The sequence below is a fragment of the Astyanax mexicanus genome, chromosome 20 (genome assembly GCF_023375975.1).
Source record: "Astyanax mexicanus isolate ESR-SI-001 chromosome 20, AstMex3_surface, whole genome shotgun sequence".
NCBI lineage: Eukaryota > Metazoa > Chordata > Actinopteri > Characiformes > Acestrorhamphidae > Astyanax > Astyanax mexicanus.
The window spans coordinates 3557728-3576273 of NC_064427.1; the positions used below are offsets into that span (position 1 = coordinate 3557728).

At 36.9% G+C, this 18546-nt stretch overlaps 1 protein-coding gene across 2 annotated transcripts in view; it reads right to left on the reverse strand.

Moving 5' to 3' along the window:
* Positions 1–2883: 2883 nt before the first annotated feature.
* glis3 (GLIS family zinc finger 3) overlaps positions 2884–18546 on the reverse strand; it is a 39695-nt gene continuing 24032 nt past the window's right edge. For both annotated transcript variants that reach the window (XM_007250236.4, XM_007250235.4), the window contains exons 7-11: positions 14894–15032; positions 13441–13558; positions 6918–7066; positions 4424–4597; positions 2884–3476 (exon numbers count right to left, since the gene is read on the reverse strand). In XM_007250236.4, coding sequence (XP_007250298.3) covers positions 3343–3476; positions 4424–4597; positions 6918–7066; positions 13441–13558; positions 14894–15032 — 714 coding nt within the window. In that variant the 3' untranslated portion in view covers positions 2884–3342. The remainder of the gene's footprint in view (positions 3477–4423; positions 4598–6917; positions 7067–13440; positions 13559–14893; positions 15033–18546) is intronic.

Genomic DNA, 18546 nt, shown 5'->3' on the forward strand with positions numbered 1-18546 from the left:
GGTTGCTATAAAGCGCCGCCTCAACCAAACCCCGAAACCGAGGGACCGGCCGGAAGCGCGAGCGCGAGGGGGGCGGGGCTTATCGGCGCGCGCTGAATAAAAGTTCACAAATTTTTACACTTATTTATCTTTAAATCATCTATAAAACAAAGCAAACGGTCAGAAATTCATGTTTCATTTTTATAAGCTGTCTTTAAGACGTCTCAGACGTTTTCTGAACTAATCATAGACGAGGCTTCCTCTATTCGCTTCATTTTTCCACCGGTTCCACCTTAAACATCCTTCAATGCAATTTAAGGTGGAATTATGAAGATGACAAAAAAAAAAATCAAAGCAAAAGAGGCATAGTTAAAGAATATGCAGGAGAAAAAAAACACTCACTTTATTGACCCACACATATAATACAGATCTTCTAAAGTATCCCTAATATATACGAGTTTTACACGTATTTAGCTTTAAATCATCTATAAAACAAAGCTAACGGACAGAATCCATGTTTAATTTCTATAAGCTACATTTAAGACGTCTCAAACGTTTTCTAGACAAGACTTGCTAATCCACTCATTTTTCACCCGTTCCACCTTAAACAGCGCAGCAGTTACAGTCGGCGTCAGTGCAATTTAAGGTGGAATTGTAAAGATAACAAAAAAAGCGAACCCAAAACCCCAGCGTCTTAAATATGACTACATACTGAACTATTACTTTAGTTAAAATAATATAATATAGTTTTATAGTTATATGTTTTTTTTAGTTTTAGTTTTATAGATTTATTTTATTAAATTCTTCCCTGTAAACAGTTTATGAAGCAAATATTTCTGCAATTAAGGCAATGATTTATGAAATCTGTGGACAATATTATTTCTAATGGTAGCTATATATTTTGAACTTAAAAATAAAGATGAGGTGTTTTTTATTTATTTCTTTATTTTTATAAATTTGACTTCAGAATGATTGGTCTGCATGAAAATGCAAAAAAGCTAAAATAAAAATCAGAAAATGGTAAAATATCAGCTTAATCCCAAATAATAATAATAAAACAACTCAAATCTCTTAGTTTGTATGTTTAATGAGTCTGTATGTTTATAAGTGCTCTTCCTCTGCTTAATTTAATCACTGCTACCTGGAACTGAATTGAACAAATTTAAGAACAATAACATATTTGTTTTAAGTAAAGGAATGCAAAGAAAATAAGAAGATACTCAGCTAAATAATATACTTGCTTCGGTTCTGAGGGGAGTCTAGTTAGATTTAACTGATATCCTAGCTGAACAGTGCAGCACATTTGCTGAAGCACACCCCCTTACATCTGCGGCAATTAAACACTAATCTATGGTCCATGTGGTCGAATAATTCATAACCTTCAGAAAGTATTTATAACATTAAAACTATCGTTTAATATAGAAATATTTTGCTAGCTTAAGTCAATTTATCAGACAACAGGTGAGATATTTTATTCTGATATCCCCAATATCAAAAGAATGTGTAAAATCTCTCTCACAAAAAATCTCACACACAAATAATTCCCAACTGTATGTACAGTATATCATCTTGTATCCAGACAGGAATAAGTTGAACCCAGCAGGTTTCTAGCGCTCCTTTCAATACCGTGTAAAATACTTCTAAAATACATTTGAATCCAACAAATCAGTCTTGGTGCTTTTATCTCAATAAGTGTACCTAAATTATGTACCTATATTATCTTTATCCATTCTAGGCATGACTTCTGCACAATTTGAACACAGTTTTTTAAGAGATCCAAAATTCTGTTTCCTTTAGAAGGGGTCCAAAGAATGGATCTATCTGGGCATTTTAAGCGAGGACACTGGGCTTGTTTTGGCCAGAAGGCGGAAGCCGAACCCCTGTGACACATTCCCACTGATTCTTCATGATTATAGTGCCTCCTTTCCCAAATTACACTGGTAAACCCAACTGGGACACAACATAAAAAATGGACTCCATGGCTACCAGTGATGCTAAACATAGTAATTACAGCTTTTCTGTGCAGTTCCTTCTGCTGGCCTTTTCAGCTCTTGACGATTGACCTTTGCATTTAGATCTGGCTCTACCAGTGTTTTAAAGTATACAGATATAAACAGATGCTGTAGTATTAGATATGAGATGATTATAGCTTTTCTATCTCTTTTCTGTTTCATGTTTGAATGCTCTTCCAGGAAGAAACCCACTGAAAACTCATTATGTAGAAGAGAATATGGCATCTTTTATTACTTTGTTTCTAAAACCAACATAAAAAAATCGATTTTTTTCCAAATGTTCAAAATACTGAGTTTTATCATATTCTGAATACAGCCTTATCCTATTTGGACTGGTTTTACTACGAAGGGAACAGTAATGTAATCTGTCAGTGGCCTAGCTTGCCTATTCATACACAATAAATGATCTGTAATTTCCCAAAATAACCCCAGATGGCCTGGATTAAAGTCTTCAGGGTTAGATATGTTAATGTTGACAGGTTCTTAAAAAAAGAGCTATGAACTTTAAGACATTGCATTTCATTCTTTTCACACTGCATTTAATTGGGTCAGGTTTAATTTAATTTAAAATAATTCATTTTATGTACATTATGTACAATTTTGAGATAATTAAGAAAATAAGTCAAATTTTTTTGAGAAGAGAAATATAAATATTATGTTAAAATTTAAGAAAATAAGTCATTTTATTCAATTATTTCACTATTTTGAGACAGAAGAATTTGAACAAGATAGAAAATAGAAAATCTGGAGATGAAAAAGTGACTAATTTGAGTTTTAAAGTGAACATTTTGTGAAATAACATCACTGTTTTGAGTTGCAAAACTAAGTCAAAATTGTACAACAATTTTAAAAATGTCAGAAATAAAAAAAAAAGCATTTTGAGAGACAGAGCCAACGATTTAAAAAAGTGTATAATTTGAGATTTGGAACCACACAACAGTTTAATAGATCAAAACAAGTGATTATTTTGAGATAATAAGTAAATCTCACTTCCGCAGAAACGATGTGCTTCAGTAAAGCACACAATCACAAATGCTCTGTTTTTTTCACAGGTTGGAATCAGCTTTTATCACATGAAATTTCATATCATACAAAAAGAAAACTTGCAAAATGAACATCATAATCTCTGTGTAAATAATCAAAAACGGTAAAGACAGAACTGCAGTCCATATGTACATAGTTTTTTTTTGTTTTTGAGAATTCACAAACATCCTTGACTTCAGGTTCCAGAGCAGCTGTCTTTAATAAATGTAAGTCTGTGACTGTAAGAGAAGAAGCAAGAAGTCAGTAATGAATCATCAGTACAGACAGGTGATCAGAGGGCAGAGCGAGAGTTACTCCTGGCCGGTGTTTATCCCTCTCTGTAGGTACAGGAGAGCTGACTCGGGCAGCGATCCACCGACCGTATGTGAAGGTAGTTGTCGTCTGACAGCGAAAAGTCCTGATTCTCCAAGGCGTCCTTTGATACACTGTGCTGATCCATTACTGCAAACCCACACACACATACACACACACACACACTGCTTATTAACAGCTGCTCACAGGAGTGTCACAACCATGAATATTTAGCTAACAATTCATTTCCTTATACATTTCTATGATTAAAATAAACTTTTCTTTTTTGCTTACAGTATACTACATTTTATAATACACTCCTAAAATGGCATTACAGGGTGTCATACAACCTATCTGTCATGCTTAAAGACTCCACCTACAGCTCAAATTGGAAAAATGCAACCAAAAAAAAAGGGAGGGGCACTTTTTGGCTGATGTATGGGTTTAGGGGCGGGGCAGGAGAGGATGAAATAATTTAAGTGTGCCTAAAAATGTGAATAATAAGGGTTTAACAGTCCAGAAAATGTACAGTTTGATTCACACCTTGGTATAAACTCTGCGGTTCGGTTTTTCGTTACGGTTGTTGGAAATGAAGAGGCTGGGCATTCTGTATGGCCTCACTTTTATTAACTTCATAATAACAATAAATCTTCATTATAAGCAGGTTTTGTTGTTTGGGATGGAATTTTGCAACAGTGCCATTCCTCAGTGAGTCCTTTAGCACTTTAACTATATATATAAAACTATATAACTTTAACTATGTTTCAACATATGGTGTTGACACCGGTGTGCCCACCTCCTTTAAAGACAATGGTAAAAGACAAAGTTGCATTGTCTAGTATGTGACGGCCTTATTGCATATTCAACAATATAGAATTTATCATAATCCCTGTGCCTACATATATATATATATATATATAATATCATATCACCATTTATCATTTATACAGTACATATACAGCTCTTTTATTGATGCTATAAAGACTATTTATATGTTAAATTAAGTAATAATTATTTTACAGTAGAGAAAATCAAAGCTGGATAAAGTTAAAGTGTTTTCTCTTCCTAAAACCAGAACCGCCCGGGTGTTTGTATACCTGTGATGCTGGACAGAGCTCTGTGGATCAGGTCCATTTCCTGCTGACTCGTGACCGAGGGACCCAGACTGCCCTCGAATTCGTGAATCTGCATCATGGAACAGGAGTGTTTTGCTGTCTGCGCTGACTCACTGTATACAGGGGAGCACAGAGTCTGGCCATGACTAGTGTAACCTGAGGAGTTTAACAAATCACACACACACACAAACACGCACACAGTTAATATGTTTTGGATATTAATCCCTTTAAATCATCAAACTGATTACTACTGCTGCAGTAATCAAGTCCAGTTCTGACACCAGGTAAGTGCAAAAGTGCTCCCTGCAATATTAAACCCATTACATTTTCTTGTAGAGCATATGGATTACAGAATGCCGCTAATAATAAATTCATTAAAATTAATGAATTATTATGATCAAACTCATAAGAAAACTATTTTTTTCTCATAAAGAATTAAGTTTGTTTGTTGGTTTGAGTTGATGCACTTTTTTAGGTGTCAAGCTCTTTATGAATCTGACTTAGAACTGACAGACTGACTGACTCACTTACTCATGTTTAGCAGGCGAAGCTTTTTCCACAAGAGGGAGCTGTTAATACTTCGCATCACTGACACTGTGTATCCTCTACATGATTTTGTAGCAAACAAACTTTAGTTTGTAGTATTACCGCATTTTTCGGACTATACGGCGCACTTAAAATCCTTTAATTTTCCCACCAAAAAATTACAGTGCACCTTATAATCCGGTGCACATTATGTATGAATTTTACCAGTCAAGTATTAAGGAGCGGTAAAGCCACTCTGCTGAAGTACAGAGTTATAAGTGTAAGTTTTTAGTGAACTTTCTCCAGCAATAAGGCTGGGTGCAGCAGCATTAGCATTAGCCGCTAACCACAGTGCTAGCTCTTTTGCCATTCAGAGGTGAGTATATTGAACTGTAGTCTGCGTGTTTGCTGTGTTAAAATAAGTCACGTAAGATGAACCACTAGCTGATAGCACCCTGGGTAATCAAAAGACTCAGAGTTCCTCAGTCTTGCTTTATCGGGCAGCATTTACATACGCTAGAGCTGTAATTAGCGGCTAACGCTAATGCTGCTGCACCCAGCCTTAGTGCTGAAGAAACTTCACTGAAAACTCACCTTTAGACAAAGTAATTGAAAATCTAAGCTTACTGTAAATAAACACAAGTGCTTTACTTACCTAAATAAACAGTTTTCAGCAGAGAAATCTGTGTAGATTAACATCCAGCCTTCGTTTAACTTTGAAAGAAAGTGTTTTTTTAAAGAATTACAGTTTTGTTTACGCGCTTCCCCCAGCTTCACCATAAGAAGGGAAACATGGCGACACCCTTGCTCACTATGCTAAATGCGCCTTATAATCCGGTGCACCTAAAGTATGAAAATAGACCAGAAAATAGATGTTTCATTGATAGTGTGCCTTATTATCTGGCACGCCATATAGTCAGGATCTCCTTTTTTCGGCTGAAAAAATCTATTTAAAATAATTGATGCAGCTCCTGCAGAAACCTTCTGTAGCATTTTTTACCTTACATACAGAAATTAGAATTAAAAGCATGGACCCAGCAAACCCAGCAATTCATATACACTACTACACATTACTTAGTAACTTGTTTTTACAATATTTCTGAGAATTCTGGAAAGTTAAAAATTGCATCCTCATACTCTACAGGCCTGTTTTTTTAGGGAGTGTATTTCTTTTACAGCACTTGCTCTGTATGATCCACATTTCGTCTAGAGTATCTCAGTAACTGAGCGCTGTTTGCTGTGAGGTGGAAGCCGGTGCATATGTAAGCGGGTACTCCTGATGCATATTGACTCTACTGCTGGGGAAAAAGTCCAGCTGAATGATTCATGAATCTCTACTTCCATTTCAGGAGCAACAGATGGCTGTCTGTTCGGCAAAGTAAAAAATAGATCTGTCTAATGCAGAGCTTATCTGGCATTGTGTAAGGTAGCTCCCCGTGTTTTCCAGGCTCGCTGTCGGGCTGTGAGGGAATATCAGATCAAATTCCACATCGCAGTTTCTGCTTATTTGCGAGGAACTGCTGTGAGGAGCAGAATTTAGATTTGTTTTAATGGAAGTTGGAATAATGTACCAGCTATGTCTCCATATGTGCATCCCTTCTTATACATTATATTGCGAAAAGAACTCAGGTTCCAATCGCTTCTATGGCCACAGGTATATAATAAAAGCAGCAGCTAGGCATGCTGGGACTGCTTGCATAAACATTAGTGAAAGAATGGGTCTCAGGCTCTCAGGAGATCAGTGAACTCCAGCACTGTGGTACCGTGATAGGATGGAGCACCCGTGCAACAACAAGTCCAGTCGTGATATTTCACTACTCACTACTAAATATTCCACAGCCAACTGTCAGTGATATTATAACACAGTGGAAGAGACTGGGAACCACAGTGAAAATAACAGAGTGGGAGTAAAAACATATATTGCAGAATAACATTTGTATTAATTACTTACCATCCGGATGAGAAAGAAATGCTGTGGTGGAGTGGTCAGGGTCTCTGGGCAGTCTGCTGGTCTTCTGGGCTGCTACCATGTGGGGAACTGAAGGAGATGGTTGGTGAGGTGGGCCAGAGCTCGGCTGCTGCGCTACAGGAGCCTCAAATCTGAAAATTAAAAAAATAATAACTGTACGTTTGATTCTGCACTATGGACTTTTTTTCCCAGAACAGATTTAAGCTTAATATTTACCACTGTAAATTATTTTTAGTCTAGGTGATCTATTTAAGCGTTTTATATAAGATCAATTTACACTTTTGGCAGTGTGGGCAGTGTGCCAAGTCCTGCTGGAAAATAAAACCCGCATCTACATCAAAGTTAGATGAGATAAATAGATTTATTTAGGAATTTAGGAAATTTAGGAAAAGAAAGTAAAAAAAAAGTTCGCTTAAGGTGAAACGCTACACGGAGCTGCTGGAAGGCTGCCGCTCACGTCAGTGCCGGAACTACAATACCCAAGCCCCTGAACTACAATACTTGTTGGCAGCAGAGTTGTCAGCAGAGGGAATCATAAAGTGCTGTAAGATTTCCAGGAAAACAAACCATCACTGATTGGTGGAAACTTCACACTAGACCTCAAACAGTTTGGACTGTGTGTCTCTCCACTCTTCCTCCAGACTCTGCTTGATCTCCCTTGATTTACAATTTATTTATTTATTTTACTGATGATCAGTGATGGTTTGGATAGACATGTCTGTCACCTGCTGGTGTTGATCCACTGTGTTTTATTATCAAGTCTAAAGTCACTGATTTTGAGGTTTGCATTGCCTGTAAGCCATAATAATCATCAACAATAAAATAAATAAATGCCGCAAATAGATAACTCTGTGTGTAATACATCTATATAATATATGAGTTTCACATTTTCAACTGACTTACTGAAATAAAGTAACTTTTCAATGATATTCTATTTTTTTAAGATGCACCTGTGAGACTTCCTGAGTATTCCTGTCACTATAGAGAAAGGTAGGACAAAGGCTTTTTTTTAGATAATGTGGCTCAGTTTGGGCCCACATAGTTCCCACATAGTGAAGGGTAATGCTACAGCATTCAATCCTGACCTCCACACCACCATTGGCACCTTTGACATGAATTTGGAATGTCGTCCAAAAGCCAGGCATTCTCGCCCAACACCAGCGCCTGACCTCACAAATGTTTTTTTGACTGAATGGCACAAATTCCCACAGACGCTCTCCAAAAAACGGTGGAAGCCTTCCCAGAAGAGTGGAGAGTGTTGCAGCCACAAAGGCCCATGGATTTGGAATGGGATGCCCAACAAACTCAGATAGCCCATTTCTGTTCCAGCATGACTGTGTCCCAGAGTCCACAGAGACAGGAGACAAGTTTTGAATTGGGGTTTGATTCCCAGTCTAGACAAACCAGCCTTGCTCTTGAGTGTAAGCCAAATGCCATTTGCCCTTTTGACTGAATGGGCACCAATTCTCACAGACTCATAGACTCAAAAAATCTTTAGGAAGACCTTTCCAGAAGAGTGGGCAATGTTACACCAATACACCAATAGCAGCTTTGAAAAAAACAAACAAGTGTCAAACAAGTCCTATAAATGTAAACCTAAATCTAATGTTCCCACCCTCATTGTAAAATACTGAAACGCTGATTGAAACCCAAACCTTGACAAGTTCAATGTAGTGCAGTGAGCCACCCCTGACCCTTGACTAGGGTTTGATTCCCTGTCTGGGCATGCCCACTAGGCTACACCAATAGGAGTCCTTGGGCATGACTCCTAACTATGCAGTGTCCTATTGGGTAACATGATTTTAACTGTAAGCCATAATCTTTCGTCCAAAATCAGTGCCAAATGCAAGGCCCTCCAAAATCTTGCAAAAAAACTTCCAGTAATAATGGACAATGTTTCAAACACAAGGGCCCATGGATACATCAGTAGGGGTCAATATTCCCAACAAGACTTGGACAAGACTCTCAGCTCTACATTCATACATTGTAATATGATTCAAATAGGGCCAGGCCTTCTGATCCAACATCAGAACCAAATGATCTTTTGACTAAATGGGCAAAAATCTGGTGGCACTCCAAAAACATGATGTCCAACAGTCCAACAAGCTCACAGATACCTTTACCAGCACCACCTGGCCCCTGTTGACAAAGGAATATCCACAAAGACAAGATTTGACAAATCTAGTGTTGCATACTGGGTAATAAGTTTGGTGTCCTCAGTCTGGGTTGGATTCCCTGCCTGGAAAAGTCCACCAGGTTGCATTAACAAAAGTCCTTGGGCAAGACTTCTAACTCTACACTCTCCTACCTTGAGTAACTTGGGTCCAATGTAAGTATCTGTTGTGTCATTTCTAATCTAAACCCCACTGAAAACCTTTAGGACATATTGGAACATAGATTGAGAACTAGGTCTTCTTGTTCAATATCTGTGCCAAATGCTCTTTTGATTGAATGGGCACAAGTTTAAAATCTTTAGCAAGATCTGCCCTGAAAAATGGAGAATCTTTAAGCCACAAATACCTATGGATACACCAGTAGGTGTCCTTGGGCAATACCACCAACTCTATATTTCTCTAGACAAGAGTGTCAACCAAACAACATTAATGTAAGTGTAAAATGTCCTGATCTCAACCCCATTGGAATGTCAATTTAGAGCCAGGCCTTCTTGTCTAAAATCAAAAGCTTTTTTGATTGAATGGACACAAAAATTGGTAGAACTCCAAAATCCTGTGGAAAGCCTTCCCAGTATACCTTCCCAGTACAGAATATTACAGCCATTGTGCGGCCAGTGGCTTTCAAATGGGGTGTCCAACAATTGCAAGTCCAACAATTGCTTAAAAACCGTGAAGCTGTAGATCAGAAAGAGATGCCTACTCTAAATTTTTCCTCAGACTCTGACGTTCATGTTTTTTTTTTTCAGGTTCTTTGAAGCACTTTTCAGCTTCCCCTCTGATCGGCAGCTATAGCGTCAATTAATGCAGACTCTTAAGGCCAATGAGGCGGAGCAGGACTTGCTCTTACTAGCCAATTGTCTTTGTGCAGTGCACTGTGCGCCTACCGCTGCTACTGGAACAATCGCAGGCAGTGCGTAGCCACGAGCATCTGGCTCCGGCGCGACAGAAAGAAACCGTTCCCGCCGTCCTTTGAAGCACAGCACTGAAGAGACGGGTTTCTATAGGCCGGCCGTGCGACAGTGTCATTGGCAAATCGTTGGCAAAACTGTAAACCTCTTCCCGAACGCTGTGCCACAGCAGACGTGTAAGACTCACAAAGGCCCATTGGTAGCCTTTCACTGGGATGGAAAACGCCGCTTTATTTTAATCAGATTATTTCAACTATGAGCTAACAGCCATAAAGCCATGACAACCAATGTTGAAGGACTTATTTGTTGCAGATCAGACTGAAAGAAAAAGAGTGTTGGAGCATTTAAACCAGTCATAGCAACCTGCTCTGCCAAGGTGAACTCCAAATGAATGTGAACAAAACAGCGATTCAGCACACGGCAGGTTGCTTCATTCAGAGAGGACGAAAACATAGTATGGGAGGGAGTGAAGGAAGGGGGGGGGGGGCAGAAACATACGGCATTGACGGGAACGCAGGATTATGTGAACCAATTCATCACTCTTGTAAAGAGACACAGACACAAGCGTATAGAAGTAATGCCAATTTAACGTGCTGCCCAGAGAATTTCTGCCTGGTCCGACCTCTGGCACTGAGTAGGGCTGTGTACTGGCAAGAACCTGGCGATACAATATGTATCATAACGTATTATATATTGCAATAATTCAGATTAATCACAACATGACACAATATTGTATGATTAATCACAATTAATCACCATTTTTCTTCTCTTCTGAACACGTAAGCTTTTATTTAAATGCGACTAAAAGAATCAAATTTTATATTGGCAGTGGAATTTTACACTACTATTTATAGCTTTGGGTCAATAATGTATAAACTAAATGGTACCACTTTAAAATAAGACTACCTTTATAAAGGGTTTGTAAATGGTTTACAGTTAGTTTATTGATGGTTACTAATTAGGTTGTAAATGGCTAAAAAATCATTAATAATCAGTTATAACACATACGTAGAAAGCGCATTAATATAGATAGCTGTGGGTTCACTATTTGGCAAACAACAGGTAATTGTTGCCCTTTCTACGTATGTGTTATAACTGATTATTAATGATTTTTAAGGCATTTACAACCTATTTAGTAACCATTAATAAACTAACTGTAAACCATTTATAAACCCTTTATAAAGGTAGTCTTATTTTAAAGTGGTACCAACTAAATTAAAGTAATTGTATTATCACAATGATATTTTGTGATTTATCATTATTAACATTTAACACAAACGGAAAAGTGAATGAATATTAATAAAAAATATACAATTCAAATATAAATTATATATAAAATGATATTATTAATAAAAAAAAATATTTTGTTTTTTTATGCTGGTACAACCCTGTATTTTGGGACAGAGACAGTAATAAAAGCTGTGAACTATTAACACATGCCTCTTTCACTCTGATGAAGACAGACAGGTTTCTGATGTGATGGGCGTGTCCATTATGATGTGATTTACTGAGTGTCCATTAGTCAGTTTCACAGACAATAATGACAGAATCCACCAATTACAGATGAGAAACAGATAAGTTGAGAGAGAGTGTTAGTTATATTTATATTTATTATATTAATATTATATTTTTATACATATTTTATTTTAAATTAACTATAATTCTGATCACAATAGCAGCAACACTGTGTTTATATCACTAAATAAAACCACTAATATGAATTATTAATTATGAGAAAAAGTTGGGGCCAAACTTGGTGAAGTGATTAAAAAAAATGAAAGTTTCCAGATTAATTACGTGCATTAACATGTTAATGTTGTTCGCAGTAATAGCAATATATTGTGATACTGTAAGCAAAAAAAATCTTGGGATTGTTTTTATCCAATCAGAACAGTTTCTCTACATATACTCGTGTGCAGAGAGTTAGCACAAGTCGTCTTTCTTTTCTTTTCTCTTCACTTCACTTTTCCCTCTACTTCTCCTCCTTTCAGGCTTCCTGTGAAGTAGAGACCAATTTTAGGCCCAGCAGGAGCTTCAGGGGAGAATAGGACTGCTGTGGTTCTCAGGGTACTCCATTAAAAAGCTTCATTATCACTGACTTTAATAGTGACTGTGAAGTAAAATGTTCCCCTTCCCGTTAAAGGAAATCACATGAATAAATGAGCAAATTCTCCTCAAATTCAAATCTCTTACACCTTTGTTTAGCTTGACGTTGACAATTAGTCTGTGATATTATTGGAATATTAATTTTAAACAGCCTTTTTCAATATGTTAAGCTTAATACGTATGTAGTAATTGGTTGGGGTAGTGTATCATATGGCATGCGGTGGGTAATATGCTATATTTTTATCAGTCTGTGTAATTACCTAACATGAACTAGTATGGAATAATATTCATATGTAATGCTTTGTCACTGTCCAATGAAAAACAAGTATTTCCAAAACAGCAACTTTACAGGAGAGAGAAAAAAACGTATACAATTTAAATGGAAGTCAATGCAAAAAGACTTTATTTTAGATCATTTTAAGTATTTCTATTGGTCCGTTCATCAATGAATTTTAGCACAGTGTACGGGTCAGTTTGTCTGTTCAAATTATGTAGTAAACTAAAAATCGATAAAAATGTAGATACTTGTTTTTCATTGGACAGAGACTATAAGTAGTTGAATTATGAGTTAAATGTTAGCTGTATCCCAAAGTTTTGAATGCATTTCTTAAATGCAACACATTATATCTCTAAAATTGCACTTAATCTTAGTTTTGAACGGATGCAAGGGTAAGAAAATAATTCCAAGCTACAACAACAGCCAGACTCACATTATGTCACAATAATTTTGCTAGTAATATAATAAAAGCCTTATTTGTAAAAAATATAATTTATAAGCATTAATAGCATAATAGTATAACATTATGTAGAATTATAACATAGAATACATGGACATAATTGTTGAATTGTTGAGTCCCACTGCAATAGGTGTAAAAAATCCAGCCTGCTTCAATGTTCATCCGACTGTATTCTAGCACCATCATACATCATGCATCACATACAGTAAGTAAAAAAACATTGAAAATGAGTCAAGCTGAAAAATACAGCCTCTATGCCAAAGGGTTAGATTCACCACTGTGAACCTAAAAGGTAAACATAAAAATACCATATCCTCCCATAGAACTCCATAGAAATATAGATATTTATATATATATATATATATATATATATATATATAGATACATATCAAAAACGTACTACATAAGTCTTATAAAATGAACAAAAAAAAAAATCAATTTCAAATCCATTCATTTAACAATTTAATCGTATTCATGGGCAGAAGGGATGGATAATAATCTTTTGTTCTCTTTTCTAATCTGGTTGAGCTGTCCTATTAGGAGTCAGATTTTCAGTGAAATTAGGCTGTAAAGGTGGTACCTGCTGTTAGCTGGAGGGATGGGAGGCAGTTGGAGGTGGGAGCTGCTGGGGGAATGATGAACCTGCATGGGGCTTGGGAGACAGGTCACCTGGCTGGACTGGTCGAGGGAGAACACACCTGCCACACATAGATTATTCAATGTCCAATGAAAAACAAGTATCACAAGTATCATTTTTGTAAAATTTTAGTTTACTACATTTGAACACACAATCTTTGGGCTGTGTTAAAAATGTATTGGTGAATGGACCAATAGAAATTCTTCTGTTGCCAAGATAGCAATACTGCAGAAATCTATTTTCAGAATCAACGTTGCTATTTAAGAAAATAAGAAAAAGTCTTACAGATAGCAGTGAGCATCGGGGATGGCTTAGAAACATAGATGCCTGTATAGGCTGTGAGGTGTTATCTTGTGAGTGAGTTTGAACACTGGCCAGCATGCTAAAAGCTAATAGCTAATAGCTAATATTCCCCTGGTTTACCGGAACATTCAGGGTTCCTCAGTGTAGCGCTGTAGGGTGGAAGTAACCCTGCGTTCACACTGGAACGCGACGAGTCGCTTGTGTCGCCCAGCGTTTGTCGCTTGTGGGCGTGTCAAGCTCAACGCCCGCGTTTATCATGGTCCAGCCTCCGACAAGAAAAAAGGCACAAAAAAGGAATCACTTGGCCACTTTATGCTCCAGCTATAACTCCCAAACTTGCTGGACTCTTGTGCGTTTCTGTGATTTAACTGCGCTGGAAACGCAGCCGTTCCCACAGACTGATGTGGGTCCACCCCGTTCAACAGAAAGAACCGGGAAAGAAACTAGAAATTCAGAGAGCAGGAGCTTGAGGACGTCGAACCGCCTTGTTTGTGATTGGTCCAAAGAAAAGCTAGGAGCCAATCGGGTTAGAATGTCGCTTCACCGCGTCATAACTCATTTGCATGAAGTTGAGAAAAATTCATCTCCGTGTCGCTTGTCGCTCTGTCGCTTTGTCGCTTGTCGCCTCTCGCGTGTCGCGGCGACAAATCGCGCCCTGCCATAGGAAATGAATGGTCGCCTGTCGCTTTGTCGCTTTCCAGTGTGAACGCAGGGTTAGGCAGCATTGGCGATTAGCCGCTAATGCTAATGCTAATGCTCCAGCCTTAATGGAAATCTGAAAATCTAAGCTGACTGTAAATAAACAGAAGTGGTTTACTCACCCAAATTAATAGTTTTCAGGAGATAAATCTGTGTAGATTAATATCCAGCGCTGTTTTTTTTTTAAGAATTACAATTTTGTTTGCTTAACTCAGCTAAACTTTGTTTACTTAACTTAGCTAAATTAGAAAGAAACATGGCAACACCCCTGTTCCTTACTAGTGTTGCCTAAAATGCGCCTTTTAATCTCGATCCACAGTGTCAAGTGCGTACTGTCAATACAGGAATACTCAATCTCAATGATAGAAGGCTAGTATTAGTATAAGCAGGGTACCTGTATACAGGTCAGTGTGTAGAGGAGACTGGCACGGCTTGGTGTCGACCATATCCAGAGCTGAGAGACTGTGCTGCAGAGGCTGTATAGTTAAACACTCCGACAGGCCGTCCTGGTTAAACTCTGTACTGGATCTCAACTGTTTAACGGAAGATAAACATGAAGTGTAAATGAAATGAAATGAAGTGTAATTATTTCAGCTCAAACAGAGGCTCTTAATTGTGTACTCAGCTTGGTTTAATGAATCCTAATCAACTGGCTGGTTGAACAAGTGTAAACTTCTTTTCTATTTTTTTTTTTTATAAATTAAAACTAAAAACATCATTTAGTCTCACTGTTCTCTCCAGTGGGCATTAATTGACCCTCACTCAAAAGGGATTGTGTTCATTAGACTGAAGTACGCAGGGAGACTGGCTGTAATTCTGCTTTTAAAAGGCTAATAATAAAGGAATTATATTTGAGGTCAGAGGATTTTTTTTCATTTTCTTCACAATTTACACAGCCACTTATTAGGATTCCCCCTATCACAATTGATGGCCCAATGCTAGAAGGGGGAGAAGACTAGCACTTGCCTCCTCCGATACATGTGAAGTCAGACTCTGCCTCTTTTTGAACTGCTGCTGATGCTGTAGCATTGCCGAGTAGCATCACAGCATCAACGCTCGGAGGAAAGTGCAGTTTTTTTTTGGTTCTGATACATCAGCTCACAGATGCAGCCTTGTGCTGAACGACATCCCTCTTTAGGAGTGATGTGGGAAAGAGCTCCATCTACCCACCCAAAAAAAAGCAAGGCCAATTGTGCTCTCTCTCAGGGCTCCGTAAGCCGATGGCAAGCTGCATGACTGGGATTCGAACTGGCAAGATCCCAATCATAGTGGCAGCGCTGGACCACTCGGTGCCCCATCACAGCTATTTTGTGCTTTCACAATAAAAACCCCTAAATCAGTGTCTCAGAAAATTAGAATATTATTATTTTAAAGACCAATTGGTACTTTTGGCAGTGTGGGCAGTGTGCCAAGTCCTGCTAGAAAATGAAAATGAAACTAAACTCGTGCTTGTTTAGTGTGAGTACACTCTTACTGTTTTTCATTTTTAAGCGCGTCAGTGTCATTAAACGCAGAAAATATATGCTACACATTTTCTCTGCCTATTTTTACTCTCTCGGCTACGACGCAGCGCAGCGTAAGTATCTGTATCTATGGTGATATGATTTGTTTTCTCTCGGCGATAATTAGAACAGCTCCTACTCAACTTACCAGTTTTATCAACAACTCCCTGGAAACTGCTGCCGGTTATGTATTGTAAGTAAATGATGCATATGTTGCAATGCATTTGCATGTGTTTAAATGACACTTGCATCTTGATTATGATTAGAGGGCTTCACAGATGTTGCTGTATGTAAACATAGGAAATTAATTCTTAAATGACAAGTATGATCACAGTCAATATATTTTGACCTGGTACCTGGTTCTTTATGTTTCACACTGCAAGATCTAGATAAAAGCTAATGGCTCCAAGATGTTACAGCAAACTACTGTATTTTAAGCAACATTATGTAACAATTGGTACTTCTTTGTACAGTTGTGAAGTGAAATCTGTGTTTTGATAAATATATATAAAATATATATAAAACTCAAGTGGCACCTTTTGTTGTCATTCCATTGAAGTACAAGTACATAGTGGAGAAAAAAGTGAAAATGCGCAAAGAATTGGGCAAATATAAAACTGGAATGTCAGAATTTCCTAGTTTTAAGTGCGAATTTTCATCTGAAATATCTCAGCAAATCACGTATCTACACATCAGCTGAGATTTGACGAAATTTCTCGATCCAACATCTGAAATCTGAGGTCATTTTTATGAGGTTACATATTTTTTTGCAGTGGACGCTGCACATACCGTACCACCGTCAGTGTGTAAACAGCATGGAGCAGCAGAGACAGCGTTTGCTCATAGCAGTATATTAACTAATGTGTCTAATATATGAGCTCAATAAAAATAGTATATTTTTAATATAATAGTATAATATAGTATAGTATAGTATAGTATAGTATAGTATAGTATAATAAGTATATTTGATAGCTGGCTTGGATCGAGACTTTAATATTGTCAACCCTAATTTTGATGTGTTTACCTAGATTATCTCTAACTCTCAATATTCTTTAAATAAAGATCAAATTTCCATATTTAAAAAAATTACATTAAAGTATACTAAGCATTATTATGCTATAGTGCACTATAGTGTTCTTGTAGCCACATTATTATTAATCAGTATATTTAAAGAGTGCTAAAATGGAACAACTATTTTTGTACTTATTATACTTTAATTACAGTATAAAAATAGTACTTATAAAAAGTCTTACTTACATTGTGCAAAGTGTACTTAACTGTACAAAAAAATGGAACTATATTAAATATCCTTAAGTTACATTTAAACATTTAAACTACTTCATGTATGTAACTCCATATATTGAATATGCTTACAGTAAAATTATAATACATTTAATAATGAGTATTACAACTGTATCACTATTATTATACACCAGGTATATTAGAAATGTACTAAGAATTGACAGTAAATATATGTGATCTATTTACATTAGAGTACAAATATGCTTCTTTGTTCAGAAGAACACTTCTAGTATACGTTGTTGGGTATAAATATATATTTAAATTTTTAGCGTGTGTCACGGAGACCCAGGCAGGGAGACGAGGAGAGCGGACACAAGTGCAGGTAAGGGCGAAATAAATAAATAATTTATTAAATAAATAACAAAGAAACAAGTTAACACGTAACAAGGATAATAAACCAAAATAAACGAGGGAGACTAGAGAACATAAACAAACAAGAGATAATAAGAGTAAACAAACAGGGAATAACAACAAGGAACTAAACTTGATAAAATAATAACTAACAAACAAACCGTGAGTAAATAAACAAAGAAGCAAGCGAGAGACTTAATAAATACAAAACAAAACAGGGCAGGGATAAATACACAAATAACCAATAACCAAAACAAATCAGAGAACCTAAACTAAACCAACTAGAGAATAAAATAATAAATAAACAGGGAATATATATAAGGGAAGAAACTAGAAATAAACAAGGAAAATAACTATAAACGAGAAAACAAGAAATAAACAAGAAACAAGGAACTAAGGCTATGAGAGAACAAGGAAACACTGAGAAAAGCTATTAAACACTGAGAGAGACAAACGACAGGTGAAGGTGCAAAGACCGACGGAGACAAAGTGGCAGAGGAGGGCTATTTAAAGAAACAGGAAACACACTATAATTAGAAACACCTGGGGAAGGGGCGGAGCTACAAATGAGACACAGGTGGAAAAGTACTGAGGCGGGAGACACAGGGGAGCACAGGTCATGTGGGGAAGACACACAGAGACACGAGACGAGGCCAAGACGTGACAGCGTGTTACAAATTTACTTTATTTTCTTTTTAATTCGTATTAGTAATTTAATTTACTTTCTAAAAAGTTACATGATACATTGTACTTTAAGTGAACAACTGTAACAGTTGTTTTTAACACACTTTGCTAAAAATGTACAAAAGTATATTTGGATATATGTATTTTAGAAGTATATTGAATTACATTTAAATAAAACATTACATTTTAAATACACTACTTTTTTGTA